This window comes from Notechis scutatus, chromosome 1 (assembly GCF_049901735.1).
Source record: "Notechis scutatus isolate UNSWTSFEM ecotype Mainland chromosome 1, rNotScu1.2, whole genome shotgun sequence".
Classification (NCBI taxonomy): Eukaryota; Metazoa; Chordata; class Lepidosauria; order Squamata; family Elapidae; genus Notechis; species Notechis scutatus.
The window spans coordinates 150,755,653-150,780,094 of NC_142009.1; the positions used below are offsets into that span (position 1 = coordinate 150,755,653).

The 24,442-nt window shown below is 35.3% G+C and overlaps 2 protein-coding genes across 5 annotated transcripts in view; one reads left to right on the forward strand and one right to left on the reverse strand.

Moving 5' to 3' along the window:
• MACROD2 (mono-ADP ribosylhydrolase 2) overlaps nt 1-24,442 on the forward strand; it is a 1,127,501-nt gene that overhangs the window by 79,796 nt on the left and 1,023,263 nt on the right. The gene's annotated exons all lie outside the window — the stretch shown is intronic.
• Nucleotides 206-13,392, reverse strand: FLRT3 (fibronectin leucine rich transmembrane protein 3). Its single transcript, XM_087948708.1, has 3 exons — nt 13,128-13,392; nt 5,711-6,457; nt 206-4,480 (listed from the first exon to the last, which is right to left on the reverse strand). The coding sequence occupies exon 3, from the start codon at nt 4,426-4,428 to the stop codon at nt 2,482-2,484; it is 1,947 nt and encodes a 648-aa protein (XP_087804834.1). The 5' UTR covers nt 4,429-4,480; nt 5,711-6,457; nt 13,128-13,392; the 3' UTR covers nt 206-2,481.

Sequence of the window (24,442 nt, forward strand, 5' to 3'; positions counted from 1 at the left end):
ATAATTGGCCCACCAAATTTGTAATACCACACCATGTACTTACTGTTTCATAAAGAGTGGGTGAACAGATATTTTTGTTATCAATACAGGGAGAGTTGATTCCCCTTGAGAATAGTATACACAAATTTTCACGTTCAAAATTTTCGGGTTCACCTTTGGTTCGTATAAGAATTCAATAGCACAGGAAGCAACGTAAGGACTCAGGTTAATGCTCAGATCAATACAATTTATTTTTAATACATTTGTATCCAAACTTTCTTCTAGGACAAGAATGGGCCACAATGGGTCCCAAGAGCCCCCCTGGGTTGCAACACCAAAATTTAGTGGCAAATCACTGAATATTGCAGGTTCAGTTTCTGGCAGGAGAAAAAAAAAATCACTGTGGAAAATGCCTTATTACCTCTTAAGAAAAAAAAAAAAAAAGGACAATCTCCCCCCTCTTCCCCCCCCCCAAGGTAAATGCAGCCCTGTCTGTAAAATAATTTTCTCTTGCTCTACAATAATAGCTCTACTAGTGAAGTAGATGGTATTAAAGATAATGACTAGCCAAAGAAGTTCAGAAATCGTAATAACAGAAGGAAGAACCTGTCCCACTCAACTTGTTCCTTTCTGTATATCCTGTTTCTTTCTGTTTTGTAATAAAATGTTTGGAGAAGAATGCTTGTTAAATACTATGCTTTTCTGTAGATGCAGGCAATCATTCAGATTTGTTCCCATAATTTTCTTAAGATGGTTCAGTGCAGAATGGAAAATCTGAAGGTATTCCATCATGTAGCACTTTTTTTAAACACACACACATACACACATATATATGTATGTGTACTGTACAGAGGATAAGAAGAGCACTTATTTTTCTGTACTTCATTCTATAGTTTATTAAGCTTTAAGACCAATATCTTTCTATAGTTAACTTTATATTTGTGAAAACTTTGTTTCCAATTAAAAATGGAATACATCTGACTTTTTGATAAAGGCACATACAAGATTGGCCAAAGGGTGTAAAATACACTTTGGTTTTCATTGGGGGAAAACAATTACAGCAACAAAATGTCTTGGGTATTAAAATATATCATAGCTAAACAGGTGAACATGTCTTCACTTTCATGTCTATTAAGAAATTTCCAGATAACTATGACAATAATGGGCAATATTTTTGATGACAGTTGAAATATGTATGCATCTGTGTTGTATCTATTTAACTGCATATTCAGTTAAATATATGCTTTAGTGAGATTAAAAGAATTGTCTCTATTATACAGGTTCTAGAGGGTACATAGGTTTTAAAATTTTCTTTTCAATTTTAAGACATTTAGGAAACATTTTGCTTTCTGGTTTCCACACATATAATCATTATTTTAACAATTAGATGCAAGTACATTTTTGTTTAGTAATGACAAGATTGGGACTAGACACGTGCAAAACATTCTGTGCATGAAAGAGATGGTTTCATATTCAAACTGAAGCATGCACAGAATGAATTGGTATTGTTTTGGCCAAGAAGTAATTTAAGGGGTAGTGAGGAAATGAAGTCCATAAGGAATTGACAGAAGGGATATTGAGATATTGGCGGCAGCAGCTAAAGGAAAAGAAGGGAGATATTGGAAAATCAGGAAGGTGGGCAGGCCAGTGGGATATACTGGACAGGGAACAATGAGTAGTAGAGGGGGTGATGTTCCCCAGCCTTGATCTACTCTCCCTGTCCAGAGTTGTCTGAAACAGAACAATTGAAGTGTTCTAAGTTTCAATCCTATTTAACTCTGTCTGGCTTTTGACGGTTAGCAGAACATCCTACCCGACCCTCCTGTAACAGAGTGGTTTTGCTATGTTTTTAAAAAAACCTTTTTTGCACACATCTCTATTTGCATCAATGAAATGTGTTTGAATACATCTGCCTTATGAGATTTCAGTTACTTGTAGTTTTCAACAGCTACTTTATTGTTTATAACTATATAACCGGTATTGCCCACTACTTTGCTATTTAATTTACTAAATGCTCATTGCTTTAATATACCCAGGATTGTATTTTTATCAATTTTGTAGCCATCTTTTAAACAGTTTTAACGGATACCAAAGTGAACATGGCCTGTGCTTATACTTACAAGGATCTCAAAATGTAGCGGTCCTGATTGTTCAACACAGCAAGAAAATTCACTTTCACAGTCAACAAGTCATCTTACTCAGTTGAACACAAAAGTTAAATGGTTTGTAATTTCAATAGTAGGAAGGAAAATACAGTACAAATTACTAAAAAATACTAAAATATAGAATTGTTTTCAGGCATCCTTGCTACATTAATCGCAGCAGTCACCTGAAATTTGAAACTTTTAATAAAAAGTTCTTAAATATAAATTATATGGCAAATGTACAATACATTGCTTATACAGTCTTTTAATCCAGTGTTCTGTAGTACTCCAGCAACCAGTAAAGTTGCCTTCCTTTGTGAGAAAAAGTAACTACCCCAAGTCTTCCATTTTCTTACTATCATGAATGTGAGTGATCTGAATCAGGTATACCACTGTCTCTGTAGCTTCTGTTACTACTGCTTTCACTGTGGTTGTTTTTATATAGATTCATCCCATTAGGTGGAAATATGGTATGTATTACAAACTCCTCTTTAGACACTTGCTCATTGTTCAGAGAGATCATCTGAAAAGAAGTCTCCCTGATTTCTAGGATGGAATTGTCCTTCTTAGTTCCAGCCTCAGCATAGTCATCTTTTCTTCGCCGTCCTTTGCTATAGGTACAATTTCTTGAGAACAAGGAACCATTCCTGTGGACATACCAGCAGACTAAAGCAAGCAATGCTATAGTTACCAGAGCCACTGCACCTCCTATGATGGCGGCTAAGGGCAAGTTAGAGTTTTTGTATGGTTCTTTCTCTTGTTCATGGTTTAGGGTTGTTGTAGGATTGTACATTCTAAGAGGAGCAGTTTCGGTCTCTATACAGACAGGAGTTTCATCATATAGATAGATGTTACTGGTTTCCATGGGAACCATGCATACACGGTATGGGGAATCTGGCTCAAGTGCAGTGAGCAGGTAGTCATTTCGGTCCCCTGTAACAATGGTTTCAGTTATAGATCCAAAGGCTGGGCTGTGACCCATTTTGAGCCAACTAAGTCTCAGAGCAGTCATGGGTAGTGCAACTTTCCAAGAAATGTGAATAGTCTCCGTGCTTACAGATTTTACAACTATGGTAATGATTTCCTGTGGTGGGGAAGCTGTTCTGTAATTTTTATGTGGATTAACAGTCCTTATTTCAGGAGATTTGGTCACAGAAATGGGCCAGTGTCCCTGCACAGGATATAATGTGTTTGGTATTGAAGCAGTAATTTGGATCGTGCTTACAATATCTTCATCTTTGCAATCAAATAGCTCTTTGTTGAGATCTTTGATAGCCATGCCCCGCACTTTTTCTGGTGCTTGACACATCAGTCCACGTACATTAACTTTGAGAGGCAGGGTCTGTAGCCAATCACGAACCCATTTCATTTTGCACCCACAGCGCCAAGGGTTGTTGCGAAGAAACAACTGGGTTATATTGTCTAGGTCATCAAAGACACCCTGAGGTAAATTACTGAGATTGTTGTTTGACATATCCAATCGATATAATTGCCGTAGATATGCAAAAGCATTAGGTGGTACATGATTGATATGGTTTTCTTGTAGATAAAGCTTTCTCAGATTTGTGCCTGGCAAATTTACTGGAGCTGCTGTAAGAGAATTACGAACTAGTGAGAGTTCAGTTAAATTGACTAGATTTGTGAAGACCTTCTCTCCTAATCCGTGATTGCTTAAGAGATTTCCATCTAAAACTAGGCGTTTTAAATTTGTAAGATCTTGAAGGGACAGCTCTGAAATTGTGGAAATACGATTATCATCCAAACGCAGCTCCTCTATTGTTTTGGGCAAGCCCCAGGGAATGGTGCTAAGGTGATTTCGAGAAAGAAAAAGTAGTCTGAGATAAATATTATCCCGGAAGGCTCCATCTTCAATACTAACAGCAGAAACTGAATTATCATCCAAATGCAATTCTTCTAGATAAGGAATTTGTGACAGTGAATCATAAGTAATTGTCCTTATGTTATTTTCTTGCAAATGCAATTCTTTGACGTATTTTGGAAGGTTGATAGGGAATTCATCCAAGCTGTTGTGATATAAATAAATTCTCTCTACTTTTATTAAGGTTTTTAACTCGGAAGGAATCCCAGCATTATTAATTTGATTGTTCTGAAGGTAAAGAGTTGTAGCATCCCCTGGAATCCCAGTTGGAGTAGAAGTCAAGTCACGATCATTGCAGTAAATGAATCCTGCATCACAGCGGCACGCAGAAGGGCATGGTTTGGCACTGGAAAAATGAGGTGCCATTTTCAGCAACAGCCCTATCTTTGTCCAAATAAGGATGAAGCTCCAGGTTACACTGATCATGGTCAAGTTGCAGTGAGATTTGCACACAAACTGGTGCTTAATTTTCAATAACCTAGGAAAGAAAATCAGATTAATAGTAGAATGCAGAGGGTAAACACTACTTTGAAATAAGATAGAAATTATTTAAAAAATATAGGATGCATATTTTTCCAGGAAAAGGTGCTATTGTTTCCTTGATATGTATGTATGTATGTACGTATGTGTATGTGTATGTGTATATACACACACATACATACATAGGACTTCTTGAATTATAGTAATGTAAGAATGGGTTTCCTTATAAGAAATAACAAAGCAAGGGCATGATTAATTCCAAATTTTATTGTTTCTTGTTATCCCTAGATTTCATTCTGCTGTGCTTTAGAATTTTGTTTCAGAATTTATCCTGTAAAAAGTCAGAATAATCATCTTGCCCACCCCAGAAATTTTAGAGATCTGTATATGATAGATCAACTCACAATTCTTTAGAATAGAGTATTTGCTTCACATATCTGAGATGTGGGTTTTAGGATAGTAAATTTGTCACTTGATTAATTAAATTTGTAATTTTCAGAAGTGTACAAACAGGTGATCATAGAAGGTCTATGTGGTCATTATGATCGACAGTTTCTTGATAGCCCATAATAATCAATGTATACCTGAATAAACTTTCATGAACTATCATGAAATGTGTGCAGCAGTCCCATTTGGCTGAAATATTTCTGCAAACCAAATCCATATTGCTTTCAACTTTGGCCTTGGTCACATGCTGCATACAAACCAGGAATAGTTCAACTTCAGTGACAGTGATGCAGCTTTTATAATAGAGATATGAACATGTATTAAACACCCATTCTGTTGATCATCAGCATACTGATGGCTTTTGCTAATACAATTAAATAATGTCCATATATAGTGGATTATAATTATTAGCTTATTTGTTATAAACTAATTTTAGTTGATTTGTTATATTGTCATATAAAATTAAGAAGGAACTGGAACAAATTTATTTAAATATTTTTTTCAGGCCCAATATTATTACAATAATGTTCCAATTCAAAGATTCCCATACTACAAAGCTACCTGCTAAGCTATCTATTTTAGCAAGCAGCATTACTTACAAATCTTACAGTAAGGACTGAAACCCAGCTTCTTTAGTACTGCTTGCATCTGGGTTCTGTATAGAAGGAAATATTCTTTAATTTCACATGGTCCATCTTTTATCTCTTTCTTGATACCGTTTTCTAGCATGTCGGTGGACTTTGTACTAATTGGCAAAATAATTTATTATTATTGTTCTTACCTTATTTAAATATATGAAGGAATAGTTTGTGCTTACTAATCCAATGGACATCCAGTTTTCCAGAAAAAGGTTGACTTTGGAGAAATAAATTGTTTAGTTCTCATACTTCTTTTACATCAATACATTAAATTATTCTTATGGGGAAGAGTATATTTCCAGGTGAGCTCCATTATATTCAGTAAGTGTTTTCTGTGAAGTTTGAACATGGAACCTAAAAAGATCCAGTTACTAAAAGTTTTACAGTCCTGTTACTCTGCTGGAAGAACAGTTCTAAGAGAGAGAGGATTTTCCTTCTTTTAAATCTGCATGTGAAGATTTTTTTTTGTTTTGGTTTAATATCCTTAATAAAAATGGCATTCTTTGTAATTCTCAGGAGCTTTTCTGCATTGTATAGCTAGAGATGGTCAGTTCCATATCTTTAGAATTATTTGTGGGGTAAGGCTTAAATTATGATGGCTTCTTCATTAAATCAAGGATCTGTTTTTGGTCCAGAATCATTCAGCTGTAAACCTTAACAAGCAGCAAGTATTTTCTGATAAATCCATGCTTGCTGGGCTCTGTGTTTTCTTTAGAACTTGGTCAGGATTTCCAGTTTAAAGTATTTCCCTCATTCTGTCTGTATTTCCAGGTGCCCACTTCTTTTGGCAGAAATTTGATTTTAATTCAGAGGCTTTTCTTCTTGAAGAAATAAAAACACACTAATGCAAGTAACGAGGAATTTTCTCAGATATTTCACTCAACCCTTGCCTAAAAAAAAGTAATAAAAATAAAAATTAGTTGCCATCAGATAGAAATTAAGAGTCTTGAAGATTGATTTAAAACAAAAATTACTTCAGCTATTGCATGAAGAGTCTAACCAAAACATGACTATGAGCTTGAGTTAACAGAGCACAAGGAATCTGACAAACATGACATGTGACCCTAAAGATGCAGATTAAGGCCAAGGTTCTTGAATGACCTGTATGCTTCTATTTATGATTTTCTACTTTCAAGGAAAAGGCAAACACCTATAGTTTAAATCACTCAAAAGCATTAAAAAAAATTCAATAGCAATATTGCAATATTGTGCTGCGCTTAATATTTTATCTTGTTGGATTCCTTCTGAATTCTTTGGAAAGTTCTTCCTTTGCTGGAAGAAGCACCCAGTAAGATAGAATATTTCTAAAGGGTACAGTTAGGTTGAGAAACACACTACATTTTTTTATATCTTGGTGATATTTTGGATTGTTATCATTTCTTACTATCTAATTTGTAATAAGCTAGATTGTGATGCACAGAAGAAAAGCTTGCCATTCTGAGAAGAGTTATTTAAGAGTTATTTATGTATACATGTGAGTAGTCTACTTTTTCATCTGTAGGTCATAAGTCTACTTACATGATTAAGACTACAATCTGAAACACACTGTGAAATAAACTCAAGTAAATTTAATGGGACATTTAAAAAATCATAATGCATACTGAGTTCTCCAATTGCATTCTAATTTCTAATCCCAAAATACTAGGTGATTATGCTGAGTAATATTTTTACTGTTAGTCATTTATACACAGTATAAATATCTATATGGTTAAAAGACTAGTCAAGCTTTTATAGCTTTTAAAAATATTTCTGCAAAATTAATCAAATTTGCTTAGCTTATGACTTGAAAATTTATTTAAAATTGTTAATTATGTATGTACTAACCTAATTATATAACTTTAACGATGAAAACAAGTTCTTAAGATATGCAGATTCATTGTAGTTCAGTACATTAAATAAAATATCAATACAAAATATTTTGGAAAAACCAGTAAAATATTTAATTAGTTATTGTCAAACAAAATGAAAAATAAATCTCAGAGACTAGCAAGAAAGCAGAAAACATTACTCACTTCACTAGCAAGTTGTCTCAATTGTTAAGCTACGTAGCAGATTTGATGTTTATAATTCATTCCATTTATAATCAGTTTTTAACTCTGTAATCCACTTTTGTTTGTTAATGGACATATTTCTTTTAATGTTTCATTGTATTTGTTTGTGAAAAATAGTTCCAAATAAGTTTTGCAGAGAGTAATTGGGTGAATATATAAAAAACAGGAATAAGTATATTTATAAGAAATGTAAAGCTTTAATATAATTAACAAGAAAGACAGATTTAATGAGGTGTCTTTTAACGAAAACGAGGAAAGTATAAGAATATATTTCTGCTTGAGTCAAAGAAAGCAAAGTTTGGCTTTTAATGAACTGAAAAAGCGTATATCTATTTTCATATGCTTATAATTTTTCTTCTAGTGTACTGCTTAATATTCAATCTCTGATGTACTACCACTATTATATTAACCATAGTATTGGATTAAAATGAAGGCAATACAATATAGTTCTTGTATTTATAAATCTTTTCCTCAAAATTATCTTAAAATAAGAAGATAAAACAAAATAACGCTCCCTGAAGGAAAGAAGATTGTTTCAAAAATGTGGATTCTCTCATTTCTCTTAATTAGAAAGAGGTACAGTTTTCTTTACTTTTCCCTTAATCTATTATCCTGGAATTCCAAGAGAGCCTTTATGTTTCAAGTTAATGCTGAGAATAGTGTGTTTGCATAATAAAGCCAAGTGATCTGTCCAACAGAATAGAAGTTTGCTGCCTTGTTGAGTGCTGCCTTTTTTTTTCTGGTGGTGTCCTTACATATTCTTTGACATCAGGTCATTTATAGCTGAGTTTGCAAGATGAAAAGAGAAATGTCCCCCACTGTTAAGAGACACTGTGGCCATGTTTTTTGTAGTATCAAACTGAGGCCTACAAATTTGAAAGGGAACATTAATTTTGAATAAAACAGGAAGAAAACGAAACCCTGGATTCACTAGTCCACAACAACCCTATTTATGTCTAAAAAGTACTCATTTTACTGCATTGCACAAAAAGATGGTTTTCTTCTAAGTGTTCAAGTGAATTGTTCTTATTGTCATATAGTTCTATCTAAAACTATGTGGCAGTATTTTAGGAAATAGAATATCCATGTATATTCTAGATAATATATGGCTGAATATGTGTGCTCATTATTGATATTCTGATATGGTAGACTTAATTCATTCTAGCTGCAATCCACAGCAGTGTTTTGGGAAAACATATTGTTTGGCTGTCAACATGATAATAAGTAGAATTCATTCACCAAACTGTACAAAACTAATTGTTTTATGTATCTGATTTATGGTTTAATGCTTGTAGATTAAGGAAAATGTCTCCTATTTTATCTTCAGGTATATTAATTCCTATATGGATTTTGATTAATCATTCTAGAATCACTAGTAAACTTTTTCTGCTATAAAACAGTCTTATCAGGATATTTTAAACATGACTTAGCAGCATTAAAATGCATCAAATTGCCTTCTTAAATTATTATGCAGTTGATAATAATAACATGTTTTCTAATTATACTGCCTGTGAGATTTATACAAACATAGTATTTTAGACAGCTAGTTCATTTTTTTTTATATTGGACAAAGAGGTTATAATATCCTGCTTGGGGCAAAAGATTGTAAAGCTTTCTTGAGAAGTAATCCTCAATATCTTTCTCTTATTTCAATGATGTGTTCTTTGGCTTATGCAAATAAGTAGCACATAGAGCTATTGTTTCTCCCTCAGATATAAGGATTTGCTCACAGTTTTCATCCGATTGTTTTAATAATAAATTCTGATGCCAATGGCTTTCCCAGAATTTTAGACTTCTATAAATAATAAAATAATGTGAGTAGAGGTATCTTCTATCTCAGCATGTCATCCTAAAAATGATAGAAATTTAATTTCTTGTATTAAAAATTGTCTGATACAAAAATGTAATTTTATTTATAAAAATGCAGCTTTTAAACAAAATATAAATTGTAATCACAAAATTAAGCTTTTTATTTGTTGAAAGCATGAAAAATACTGAAATATTGTTTATGTGTAAAAGCAACAAATAAGCAAAAACCAAAAAGACAAACTGACAAATCAAAAAACAAACAAAAAATTACTTTTCCTATTTTGGGAGAAATTACAGTATTATCCCAAATCCTTTCCCTTCCAAATATAGCATCAATCTATTTAGCAAGCTTTATTGGCAGATCAATAAACTTAGGACTTATTTTATTATTTTATACTAAAATTCTCTGTGTCTTAAGTTCAATGGGACCAGCTCCAAGTTACTCTGTTTAGAATTTCAATTCCCAACTTTGATTATCTTTCAAAAGTTGCTGAATTTAATTTATCCAAATGTTAAAGATCAATTGCTATGACTGGTTGAAAATTCTTAAAAATATTTAATTTTGTATATATTGGTTAGTATATACCTGAAATGAAACTTCAACCCTTGATCTTTGGGCCTGACTTAAAGAAATGCCAAAACTTAAATAATTTTTTTTAGTTCTTCATACTTTTGATAGCATATATTCCTACCTCATTATATATTTTTGGTTAGTTTATTTCCCAAATACTAACTTTTAATGTAACACTACCAGATTTCTAGTACATATTTTATTGCTGAAGGTTAATTTTAGATTTTAATTTTATAGTCTTCTAATAGTCTTAGGTAATGATTGCAAGAACACTTTTGTAGAAATAAAATTGTTTGAAATCATGGGAGGTCCATGTGATTAAGATCTGAGAAATAATCAGAATCTGATGCAGATAACTTAAGTTGGAGTTCAACTTCCGATGCACAAAAAGCACTGCTATTGTTCAACAAATCCCATTATTTAGTGTACAGAAATTATAGGTTTTGTTTTTCTCCTAAAATTTAAATGAACTAGAGAAAGGTTCTTTTTCTAGTTCATTTAAATTTTAGGAGAAAAACAAAACCAATTATCTAATAGATTAGTTGTTTAAGTTAAAGGACAGTAATCTGTATTCCTATATGCTAAAACTGTTGCTGTAACTTGAACACAGAAATTCTGCCCACTGGGGGGTAGCACACACTACAAACTACACAGCAACTGCAAACCTCTCTCCTTTGTAATGCAACTGTCTCGTTTCACTGCTTTAATCACAAAGGCAGAGTGTGGAAGATTCCAGAGGAACAAGTACATAGGGCAAAAAGCATTTATTTCTCATGATGGCTATTCTGTTGTTACGCTAATTTTATAGGGAGATTGCACTCTAAAAATGCAGTTTGAAGATCATTCTCAATAATAAAAATAAGGTTTGATATAGGGAGATGGCCAGTATTCCTTAATGGAAAAGATAATGAGACAGAACTAGAAGAAAAGATGTGAAGGGAAAGAAATCTTATGTGATGAATAGTTCCCTAAATTTAAACAAACTGAGAAAATTCTTTTCCAGTATAATACAGTATGAATATGAATCCACTGTTCTCAACTTTGATATTTGGAATGTTGGAAGCTAAAATATTTAGGTTTATCTATTCAGTCCAACATTAACTATATTGAGAAAAATACTAGCAATCTTGCTTCCATGGCACATACTAAAACTTTTCTTAAAACATTAAAGATTTCATAAAAGCTTTTGAAATATAAGAACTAGTCTTATATAAATGACTTGAAATTGATATTCCTTTGGAACTAGGGTGTCTTATGGAGCTAGGATTATAGAGATAGGTTTGAATAATCAAGTCTGTGTTAGATTCCAAATTACAATTTAAGTTTTCTCAAATTATGTTAGAGAAGAATAATTGTTTCAAAAAAAAAGTAAGAAAATCATTTTCTTTCTACCACCTTTTAAAACTTCACTGTGGTAGTCTTTAATTATCTAGTGATTTTTGAATTTAATAATAGTTAATGCAAAGCATTTAACTTCTAGATGAATTATATTAATATTTAAAACAATCAGTGAAACAGGCTTTTCACCCTGATAAGTTAAGTAGTTAGTCATAGATAATGCTGGTTGTAAGTTCAATGCCTACCAACTGAATCTCATTTACTGCACTTAAATCAACTTGAGTGATCCTTCCAAAGTAGTAGTTGGAATAAACCTTTTACCTAAAATCTTAAATTACGTACTGATTTTTAGGTTCAGAGACTTACAAAACATGCGACTGTTTTTTAGTGGAGAAGTGTTTTCAGTGCACTTATTTTTTATGCTCACAACTATACACACAACTCTTGAGCAGATTTAAGCTCTGTATGGGTATGTACGTAGCTAGACAGATCCTTAGTGATTTACATGTACATGAAACAATTCGGTGTGAATTTACACTAGTTTAGAAAGCCATTTATACCTTTTTCATAGGGAATAATGAGCAGAACACAGGACTGTGGCTGTCTGCCGAGATTACGGCTCTGTGTGCTTTACTGCTAAATAAATGAATGAACACTGGATTATAGTTTAATCAGGATTGAAGGTAATATATTATCAATTCTAAATTATTCAGTTAATGAAGGAGAAAGCTATTACAATTAGACATTTTTCTGTAAAACAACTAAGCCTTACATTTAGTTATCCTTTAAAAAAAACCAGCTTTAAATGATTCTGTTGGAATGGTAGGCCTTTTAAAACCCCATTGTTTTTTTGCATACATATTCTAACATTTTAACTTAAATATAAATCCAGTATTTATAATTTTAGATTTATAGTCATACTGTTCTTACAACGTGGAAGACACTGGGTTTCCAGAAAATAAACCATGGCAAAAGCTTTTTATACAAAATCCCTAGACTACTGGTTTTGTTTAAAAAAACATGTGGCAATCTCTATTTCATTTTAAAGTATCTTTAGAGTTATTGGCTTCATTTATATAGCTAGATTTATTGGCTTGTAATACAGGTACATACTTTAGGCATCTTTGGAATCACACTGAAGAAAGGTTGTTGTATGTGCATGTTTATGTGTGTGCGTGTGCATGCATGCATGTGGTGAATATTTGGGTGCATGTGTATGTTAGTCTGCCTTAGGTGTTAGATTGCATCAAACAAATATGGGATTTCAGTAGTAATGCAAGCTTTAAAATCTAGGTGTAGCTGTTTGTCTATCCTTTTCCAAGGATAATAAAACTTCTTCCAAGACTAAGATTTTGGCTCTTGAACGAAGCACTCATTTTTAAAGGACTTGATCTCCTTGTTTAGCTGTAAAAATAAGTATTAAGGGAACACACATGCTTTATATTCAGCATTGGACATAGCAGAATATATACACATTGAATGTTTGTGTGATCTCTATGCTCTTTAGCATTTTGTTGAACACAACAGCAAAGTCTGCCTTTTGATTATTTCGGTACGTTTGTTTTAAACCACAAAGCGTTAGTTTGAACACACAGCTTTTAAATCATCAGCTTTTATTTAAAAAAAAAAACCCTCATTGTTATAAATGCTCTTTTTGCATTTCATTGTTTATTTGAAACCGTCTCTTCACGCTCCTTATTTTTCGTTTCTCATACAATGAAGTTAAATGTAATAATCTCTGAATCAAACTTGAATACAGATTATTTTTAAAAAAGCAGTGAAAATACTTACCAGCAGGCTGCAGTAGGAAAAAGAAAAAGAAAGTAGCAACAAATCTAGAAATTCCATTTATAAACGCAGGACCCTAGTAATTCCAGCATGGGTATAAAGCTCTCCGTTTCAGAAACCACAGACAAAAAGCAGCATCAGCAAGCTGTTGTAGGCGCTTTCACTGTGTCAGTTTCCTTCTCCCTCACTAAGAAAGAGCGAGGGGGGATTGCATTCCAGTTACGTGCGTGCAGCCCACCTCCAAAGTCTGAAGTTAAAGCTTTCACCTAACAGTGGTTGAGTAAAGAAGTGATGTCATCAGTGGGTATGGCTTTGGCTCTGCTTCAGAAGGCATCTGAATAAGCAGACAATCCAGAGTGGGCTACAGACACCAGAGGGCGTCAGAGAAGGCAAATCCAGATTTGTGTGCCAAAACAAGTAAATGAACTGAATTAACTGTTCACCAGAGTTAGCTATGCCTCAAAGATTTAAGTCATCTTCAAATTTGGCAACATGCTACATAGATATGCAGTTGAGGGATTTGTTTTGACATAGTTGTGGGTATTATATTTAGACTGGGCACAATTTGAAATGCACATTTATTAATTGGTTACATATATCGATCATTCCACTAACCCTATCATCGGCTTAAGATCTTGTTTGAAGATTATATAATTAAATTGCTGGATAATTTATCAGCGATTTTTCTTAACAGTTTCTTAGGTCATAAACTCTTTTTTAATGAGAGAAAAAGGCTAGTGTTTAGAATTCATTTGAGGAGATATTTGGTACTTAAGGCAGTTTTAATATCATGAAGGAACAAAAGCAGATAACAGATAACAGATTATCAGAGTTGGAAGGGACTTTGTAGGTCATCTAGTCCAACCCCTTGCCACCCAAGCGGGAGACCCTACACCATTTCTGACAAATGGCAGTCCAATCTCTCTTCTTGAAAATCTCAAGTGATGGCGCTTCTACAACTTCCGAGGGCAAGCTGTTCCATTGGTTGATTGTTCTCACTGTCAGAAAGTTTCTCCTTATTTCCAGGTTGAATCTCTCCTTGTTCAGTTTCCATCCATTATTCCTTGTCTGGCCTACAGGCACTGTAGAAAATAGCTTGACCCCTTCCTCCCTGTGGCAGCCCCTCAAATATTGGAAGACCGCTATCATGTCTCCCCTAGTCCTTCTCTTCACTAGACTAGCCAAGCCCAGTTCCTGCAACCATTCATTGTATCTTTTAGCCTTCAGTCCCCTAATCATCCTGGTTGCTCTTCTCTGTAATTTTTCTAGAGTCTCAACATCTTTTTTATAATGTGGTAAACAAAACTGGATGCAGTACTCCAGGTGTGGTCTTACTAAGGCTTTATAGAGTGGTATTAGTACTTCCTTTGATCTTGATTGTATCCCTCTGTTAATACAATTTAGGATTGCATTAGCATTTTTGGCTGCTGCTGCATGCTGCTGGCTCATTTTTAGCTGGTTGTCCACTGAGACTTCAAGATCCCTCTCACAGCTACTGCTATTGAACCTGATTTCATCCAGTCTATATGAGTACTTTTGGTTTTTCTTGCCTAAGTGTAGGACTTTACTTTTCTCTACATTGAATTTCATTTTGTTAGATAGAATCTCTTTACAGAATATTAAGTGGAGTTCTGTGTTTTATTTGTGTCAAACATGGAGGTTGAAACTGCATCAGAAGCATTTTTGGAAAAAAATAAAAATTGTCAAGTGAACAACCTTGAAAACTAAAATATTGTGGAAGAGCTTTCATGACTTGGTGAAATGCACAGAAATTGGAAACATTTTCAGCTATCCATGTTTTGCTCATGCTCAGTTTAGAGTGCTGATTTCAGGCTGTGTAGTTGGAATTTCTTGTTAGAACAGATAAAGCATTGTAGACAATCATGCCTTATCTCTGTGATAAGACTGTTTGAATACATCTTATGTTTTCTACTGCAATCTAGTTATCTTTCACTGGTAATTTATTAAGTAGATTGTAATTCTTTTCCCAGCATCTGCATGTCTTTCCAATGTATTGATCCTAAATCTGGTTACTTGCAGGCAGCCTTCAAGTATTTGGCTGCATTCTCTGTGTTCAAACCTTTATAAGCAGCCTGCATTAATCTGATGTTCAGGGCGGGCAGTTCTTGTAGGCATCAGAAGAAAGAGGAATGGTTATTAATTTCACAAGAGATCTGAACATTTAAAGAATCCATAGCTATGAAAATAATTGCAGACCTAACATATTTGGAAGATAAAGGAAAAAGGAAAAACATTTAACCCTGTCCTCTTTAGAGTGTTCCATGTATTTTCATCAATGAAGAAAACAGATTTTTGCTTATGTTCACTGCAGAATATTGTTCAATAGTTTGCTTTGGGGAATTTCTATTCTGCAAATGCTTTTTCACCTGTTATAGAATCCTCATTAGTCCATTTAAATCATTCAACAGGTTATCGTGCATGTTATATAATTTCTCTACATGTATCAGTGAAAAGTTCATAAAAAGATATGCAGAATGCACATTCAGCTATCTTAGTCAGTGAAGCTTAGCCAAGTGCTTGAACAATTCCAATGGGTCCTAGAGAAATAATTATATTTTACCAGGTCACAGCTGCTGTAGAATACTAAAACGGTTTTTAATTTAAAAAAAAAAATAGTATTGAGATTTATCTCTATTTCTACTTTTATTATTTAGATTCTTTAATATCTGTTGATTGTCTATATTTAAAGGTAGAACATACATCACAACTGGCAGTTGAATCTCAGAGCTGAGGACTGAGAAGGCTGAGGCTCTATTAAGTGAAATGAAGAAGCATTGAGGCATTATGTATCAGGGAAGTAATTATTTATGTAATTTGTATTTTACTTCTCCTGACTGCAGTAGTTAACAAAAGGGACAGGGAATGCGGTGCAAATCCAGGTGTCAGCATGTGAGGATGACAGACTGACTAAACCTTATGAAATTCCTATGTGGGAAAGACTAAAGTAAAGAAATATAATTTCAAATTCTTGAAAAAAGCCACTTGGTCAATTATGTTTAGAGTCTTACAGTATTTGAGTGATAACAAATTCTATATTAGAAATGGTAGTTTAAGAATAAGTTGAATCAAAATATTCCTTATTTTTTAAAAAAATCAGAATTCCCTTCAGCTAAATTTTTAGGAGCCGCATATTAGTACTGGTACTCATATTTTGGACATGGCTCCCTATTCCACTCACTTTATATTGATGGTTTAGGAAAAGCACATTAAGTTCTAACCAGAGCTGTATTTGGATGCAAAACCACTGGGAAATTCCAGGGCTATAAACTAAACTGGGAAATTATCAAAACAAAACAAAAGCATTGGAAGAACACAATAGCAACACTTTCCATGTTTTTTTTGGGGAAAATCAATGTAATCACCAGGAGTTTGAGCTTGATTTGAATGAGACTTTACTTATTCCATTCTTCCTTATGTACCATACACTTCAGTCAACATACATCTATCTGTCTGTATGTCCAGATGCGAATACAGGTAGTCCTTGACTTATGAGGTTGTTTAAAGCACCTCTGGTTGTCCTAAAACATGCCCCCCCCCCCCCGGCCATGTGGGCAGCAATAAAATAAAGCTTGTATACCGAAGATCTGAGCTTCGTTTCTGCAGCCCACTGGAGAAGTTTCTCTTCTGCACACAGAGAAGAGCTGAACATTGGCAGAAATGCAGAAATGAGGTTTGGGGCTACAGGATCCAAGTTTCATTTCTGCAGCCCACTGAAGAGTTCCTTTTCACGTACAGATGACAACTGAACTCTTTCAGTGGGCTGCAGAAATGAAACTTGGATCCTTAAGATCTGAGCTTTGTTTCTGCAGCCTGTGTGCCTCTTTCACTCTGCCCACTTAATAACCTCAACTCTGAGAGCCAGGATTGAAGTTGTTGAACAAACTGTTCATGTGGGCATCTTGCTTAATGGCTGTTTTGCTCAGCTGCAGAGATTCCAGTCTCAATTGTGATGGTAAGTTGAGGACCACCTGTAGAGGTATAAATTTATTCCCATGATTGCGTCTGTCTAGACCAGGGGTGTCAAGCTCATGTCGTCATGGCAGTGTCATATGACGTATTGGGACTTTTTCTCTCTTCGCTAAACTGGCCGTGGCCAGTGTGTGATGCATCCAACCCATGGACTGGGAGTTTGACAGTCCTGGTTTAGACATTCCTGTATTTATACTCATGTGTCTTTTTACATTCCTAAAAATCACTTCCATGTATGCATTCCTCTGCTTACATATAGCCATCAACAATCAGTTCACTCTTGATTGTTAGGTTTTAAGAAATTTGATCTTTCTTCCCTTATGCCCATCATGAAAATGCCACAAACAATGGTATAAGATATACTATACTAAATGGATGAAGGAGAGAAGATAGCAGGCAACATATTCAGATGTAGAAGCATGGTAACTATTACAGGATTCTGGGCATGCACCTCCACTTTATAAAATTTTAGGGTAAAATCCAGTGTGTGACCATATTTGAAGTGGAATACATATTGGACTGTAAATGTTTTCTAGGTTTTAGAAAAGCAGCACATAATAGCTCATCCAGCTTGATCAGTTCTGTGGTATTTTTGTTGTACTGTTTTCAGAATAAAATAACAATCCTCCTCCTCCTTTAATGACCCATAATCCCTTGCATGGTGGAGTCTGGGCAACTGAATGAAGCTGAGTGTTTATTGGCCGGATGCCCTTCCTGTCGCCACTGCGGAGTTTTATTTAGCATATTCTCAGTGTTTCCAGAGAGAAAAATATCTGCATCTACTTAGGATCAAACTCAGAGCCTCCTGATTGTGAGATGAGAACTCCACTTCTAAACCACCACAACACTCTCAGAATAATAACAACAACAACAACAACAACAATAATAGCAACAGCTTCCATCCTGCGGCGATATCTGTAACCCCATTCACTTTTGCAAGAGAAGCAGACAGTCGAAGAAGGAAAACATGCTTGGGCAGATTATGTGAAAGACAGTTTTGAACCAGCTTTCATGGAGGTCAACAACAGGAAGCTGCTCAAAGTGCAGCAAACCAAGAATCAATACAGGAAAACAGCGATGCAAACTCGGGCTGACAGCTGGCGTAACAAAGCACTGCATGGGCAGTTCCTTGAAAAAAATCCAAGGAAGAGTAGATAAGGAAAAGACCTGGTTGTGGCTGACCAACGGAACACTGAAGAACGAGACAGAAGGCCTGATTCTTGCAGCCCAAGAACAAGCCATCAGAATGCAATCTGATGCAATCAAAGCCAGAATAGAAAAATCGGCTGATGACCCCAAATGCAGACTCTACAAAGAAGCGGACGAAACCATCGATCACATACTGAGCTGTTGCAAGACAATTGCTCAGACTGACTACAAACAACGTCACAACACAGTCGCTCAGATGGTCCATTGGAACTTGTGTCACAACTACCATCTGCCTGTAGCAAAGAACTGGTGGGATCAGAAGCCTGAAAAAGTGGTCGAAAATGAGCATGCAAAACTACTGTGGGACTTTTGAATACAGACTGACAAAGTTTTGGAACACAACACCCTGGATATCACAATTGTGGAGAAGAAAAAAATTGGATCGTCGACATTGCTATACCTGGTGACAACAGAATCAACGAGAAACAACTTGCAAAAATCACCAGATATCAGGACTTGAAAATCGAACTGCAGAGACTCTGGCATAGAAACCAGTGCAGGTGGTTCCAGTGGTACTTGGCACACTGGGTGCTGTGCCTAAAGACCTAGGCAAGCACTTAAAAACAATTGGCGCTGACAGAATCACCATTGGTCAGCTGCAGAAGGCCACCTTACTGGGATCTGCTCGCATAATCCACTGATACATCACGCAGTCCTAAACACTTGAGAAGTGTTTGATTAGTGATTTTTGATATGAAATCTCATTTGCTGTGTACACTGTCGTTTTTTGTGTCAAATATAATAATAATAATAATAATAATAATAATAATAATAATAATAATAATAATAATAATAATAATAATAATAGTAGTAGTAGTAGTCGTAGTAGTAGTAGTAGTAATAGGAACAGCTTCCATCCTGCGGTGATATCTGTAACAGATTTGCCTATCCCAGGTCCTTGGTAAGGACTCGATAGGTAGACAAAAATGCCAAACCCAGTCTGAACATCTGGCTGACTGTGTAATGAATAATAATAATAATACAAAAATAAAAACAGACTAATTTCATATCTTTAGGTCTGTTTCGCGTGGATTCTTCCTGAACATTGCTTTCCATTCAAGCCTCTTCCTTTGATCCTGAGATTTCTCTCTCACTATCACATTCTTTGCAGGAAATTTAGGATTCCAAAATATGCAAAAGCCACTAGTCCAAAATCTCAACAGAATTAAAAAAAAAAACCTACAGTATGGGATTTCTCTCTACCCTCCTAACTCCCTAGCTATGTGGGAGAGTGTTCTGCAAAGAACACTTGTAAAGGTTGTCTCATGTTCCAGGAGATCTCCTTTACAAATTATTCTTCAATTTACATTTACAAGCTTAACTGTCAACTCAAATGACCACAGGAACTGTTGTGACAGAAAACTGTGCCCCCAACAATATCTGTATAATAAATCATTATTGTATAATGTAGAATACTCTATATCTGAACAAGTCAGCCAAAGAGTTAATCAGTCAATTTAATGAGTAAACAGTAAAAAGAAGTCCTTAGATTGTAAATCCATAGTGGCTCACTAACTGTTTCACAGCAATTAAGACTCCTATTTTCCATTACCTATGATGTTGAGGAATAAAATCTTTTCTATGGAAAAAAAGCTGTGAACAGGAGAAGGGTTTCTGGCCAGATGCTATCTATTCATGTAACATTAAGGCATTAATACTTAGAAATCAAGGGGATGTAACTTTTTTCAAAGTATCATGTATTTCTGAAACTAAAACAGCATTCCTCATATTGTTCTCTAAGCATGGTAGAAGAAAAATATTAAATGCATGAAAAATGCATTGACTGTATATAATTAATATTATTTATATTTAAACTTAAATATAACTTCAAGTATAAACTTGTCCTTGCTTCAATCAAGTTCTTTCCTTCTGAGCATACCAGTTTTATTTATTTTTTATTTTATTTTATTTGGTTTGTCAATTGCTTACAAGATAATAGGTATAAGTAAAAACATAGTTATGAATACATGGATACATATAAGAAAAATAAAAGAAACAATAGGACAGGGACGGTAGGCACGATTGGTGCGCATATGCACGCCCCCTAAAGGCCTCTTAGGAAGGGGGTGAAGTCAATAGTAGAAAGTCTAAGGTGAAAGTTTTTGGGGTTTGGGGAAGAAACCACAGAGTCAGGTAAAGTATTCCAGACATTGACCACTGTGTTGCTGAAGTCGTATTTCCTGCAGTCAAGTTTGGTGCGATTAACCTTGAGTTTGTATCTATTGTTTGCTCTTGAATTGTTATGGTTGAAGCTGAAGTATTCATTGACAGGTAAGACGTTGCAATGTATGATTTTATATACTATACTTAGATCAGACCGAAGGCGGCATAGTTCCAGGTTTTCTAGGTCTAGAATTTCAAGTTTGGTGGCATAAGGCAGTGATCCCCAACCTTTTTTACGCTGCGGCCTGGTACCGGCATCAGCTGGGCGCCGCGGCCCGGTACCGGCATCAGCTGGGCGCCGCCATCTTTTTGATGAAAAAGTGCTTCCGGTGATCTCACCGAAGCATTTTTATCAAAGTGAATGGCGGCGCTCTTCGTGTGAGCTTTTCCGGTAGAAATGGCTTTCACCCGGAAAAGCTCACCGAAGCGCTGGCGCCGCCATCTTTTTGATGAAAACGTGCTTCCAGTGAGCTTTCTACCCGGAAAAGCTCACGAGCGCTTGGCGCCACCATCTTTTTGATGAAAACGTGCTTCCGGTGAGCTTTCTACCGGAAAAGCTCACCGGAAGCACTTTTTCATCAAAAAGATGGCGGCGCCCAGCAAGCCAGCGGCCTGGTAGGACTTGTTCCGCGGACCAGTACCGGTCCGCGGACCAGTGGTTGGGGACCCCTGGCATAAGGTATTCTGCAACAAGTAGAGGAGTGGAGGATTCTTCTTGTGAAATATTTCTGGACTTTCTCAACTGTAATATCAGATATGTAATGTGGGTTCCAGACTGATGAGCTGTATTTGAGTATTGGTCTAGCAAATGTTTTGTATGCTCTAGTTAGTAGTGTAATATTACCAGAGAAAAAGCTACGTAAGATTAGGTTAACAACTCTTAATGCCTTTTTGGCTATGTAGTTACAATGGGCTCTAGCACTTAGATCATTAGAGATGAGTACTCCAAGATCCTTGACAGAGTTTGGATCATCAACAAGGTCTTGACTATTTAGCTTGTATTTTATTTTCTGATTGTTTTTGCCAATATGTAAGACAGGGCATTTATTTGTTGAGATTTGAAGTTGCCATTTGTTTGACCATTCTGATACATAGTCAAGGTCTTTTTGAAGGGTGGCAATATTGTCTGTGGTGTTGAATAGCTTTACATTGTCAGCGAAGAGAACGCAGTTGCTCTTAATATGATCACAGAGGTCATTTATGTAGAGTATGAAGAGAGTTGGTCTGAGAACACTGCCTTGGGGGACACCACTGTTGACAGGTACACAATTTGATAGGACACTCGCAATTTTGACCATTTGTTGTCTGAGAGGAATGCTTCTATCCAGTTATGCAGGTGCACAGAGATACCTATAAGATTTTACTTTTAGTAGTTTGTTGTGTACCACTGAATCAAAGGCTTTACAGAAGTCTATGTAGATTGCGTCTATTACTTTGCCCTGGTCGAGTTGTGTCGTCCATATGTTTTTGCAGTGTAAGAGTTGCAGATTGCAGGATAGTTTTTTTTCTTAAACCAAATTGTTTATTAGAATGTAGGCTGTTTGTCTCTAAGTGGAGGATAATGGATTGATTAATAATTGATTCTATGACTTTACAGGTGACGCAGCATAAAGAGATTGGTCTGTAATTTTCAACTAGGCTGCGGTCTCCCTTTTTGAAGATGGGGATGACCATGGCTTGTGACCATAGTTTTGGCAAGGAGCTGGTCCTGAAAGATTTTTCAAAGATTATACTTAGAGGTTCGGCTATGGCAGTGGATAGCTTTTTAAAGAAGTAGGCACATATTCTGTCCAGTCCAACAGATAGAGATGGTTTTAGATTGCGTAGTGCTTTTTCAACATTGTCTTCTGTGAAATCGATATGTATTAGATCACTGTAGTTGTCTGTGGTTCGACTAGGAAATACTGGGCATGATCCATTGCTGTTTACAAATACTGAGCCGAAGAATGTGTTAAAGATGTTGGCTTTAATAGTGTCGTCATTGCAGTCTTTACCATTAGGTCCTTTCAGGGGTGGGATGGACCTTGAGTCTTTTAGTTTGTTGTTTACAAAATTGTAGAAAGCGCGGGTGGAATTGGTGCATAGAAGGTTTTCCATTTAATGTGATGCTTGGTGCATTCAGTCTTTATCTGGTGGCATAAATTTTTGTATCGGCTTTTGAAGTTGGCAACGTGACCAGATTTGTTTTTCCGCCAAAGTGATCTCTTTTTGGATTGAAGCTTCCTTATTGTTATGGGTAATCTGTTTTTTCTGGTTTGGGGAGTTATTATTGGTACATCTAGTTTGATTACTCTTTTGACTTCAAGTAAAAATATGTTGTAATGGTCTTCAACAGTATTGCATCCAGTGAATAGAGATTGCCAATCAAGGGATGAGAGATCGTTGTCTATCAGATCATAGTTGCCTTTTTTGAAGTTATAATTGGGGATTATGTCATTGTGATGATTTTTGTGTGGACGTATGTTGAGACAAAAGTCAATCATATTGTGGTCACTGTTGGAAAAGGGTTCTTTAGTTTGTATTCCATAAATTAAATTCAAACTATTGCAGAAGATGAGATTGAGGCAGTTGTTAAGTCTAGTATTGTTGGTTACTAGTTATTCCAGTCCCAGGTTTGTTACAGCATTGTAGAAGGTTGCATGTGTGGGTTCAGTTGTACATTTGTTTAGGGTCCAGTTAATATGAGGTTTCTCACATTATATCATATGGTTTCTGACAAGCTGCTCCAAGTCCAAGTATGGCCCTTGTTTGAAAAAAACTGAGCATGCTTGGTTTAGATTATTGTGAATGGACTCCACGAGTCTTGGAGTCCACATATTTTTTATGAAATAAAAACATCTGGTATTTATTTCATATTTTATTGAACCACATTCTTCTTTTATATATGAACTCAGGAAATTATTTTGTACGAATTGTAGGAATGTTAATTATTGAACAAACTTGGATATCTATAAGAAAACCTAATCTTATCCTCCATGCTAGAATTTAATGTGAATAAAGAATACATGCCTACCCGTGTCTACGTATAGTCAGACATTTTAAGCATTTCTAAGCATTCTGCTCATTCTCCTCTATAAATCTTAGCCTTACCTGCAATTAAAAATAAATAATAATCTAGAGAGTATATTACCAATCTGGAGGGCATATCACCACAGCAAGATTATATTGAATTTCAGAAGGTTACTTAGCAGAAATAGTTTTTTATAACTTTATCTTTTAATAACTGGAAAAGAATTCCAACACAAATACAGTGCGAAGTCCTAGGTCGTACCACATCACCTCTAAATGGTTTCAGGGAATTATTTTTAAGAATAGCACTGTGCCCTAGAATCAGATATGACTGGAAAGGGAATTTTTCAGTTTATCTTTACCTGTGCGATGGTCAAAATTTACTGATTTTGTTCCAATGATTTAGCTGTGTCCCAAGATTTCTTCCAATTTCTACTTTTGCTGAACATGTTTTTGTTTTTAAACTCCCTAGTACACACTGTAAAAGCAATAGTGAAAACCCTAAATATTTTTGAAATATTAAAATCAGTTTGGAGTAATGATTAAGGAGCTAGATTAGAAACTGTGAGTCTGTGGGTACTGCTCCTCCCTTAGGCATGAAAACTGGCTGGATGACTTTGGGCTAGTCAACCCTCACTCAATCTAACTCCCTTGCAGGGCAGTTGTAGGGAAAATAAGAGGTGGAATCATTGTGAATGTCACTTCAAGTTGTTATTTTTTTCATCATTATTTTAGACAACGCGGGGCAATATACATAATGATCCTACCTCCTTCAATAGTACCTTCTACCAATACCAAAAGAAACTTACATGTCATTTATCTGATAATGGAAGCTAGTGATTATAATAATTAACATTTAATAAAACAGTAATGAGAACTTTACTGGACCAAATTGTTGAAACTTATGAAGACCTAACTATCATTTACAAGTCAGAGGTCAGCATTTG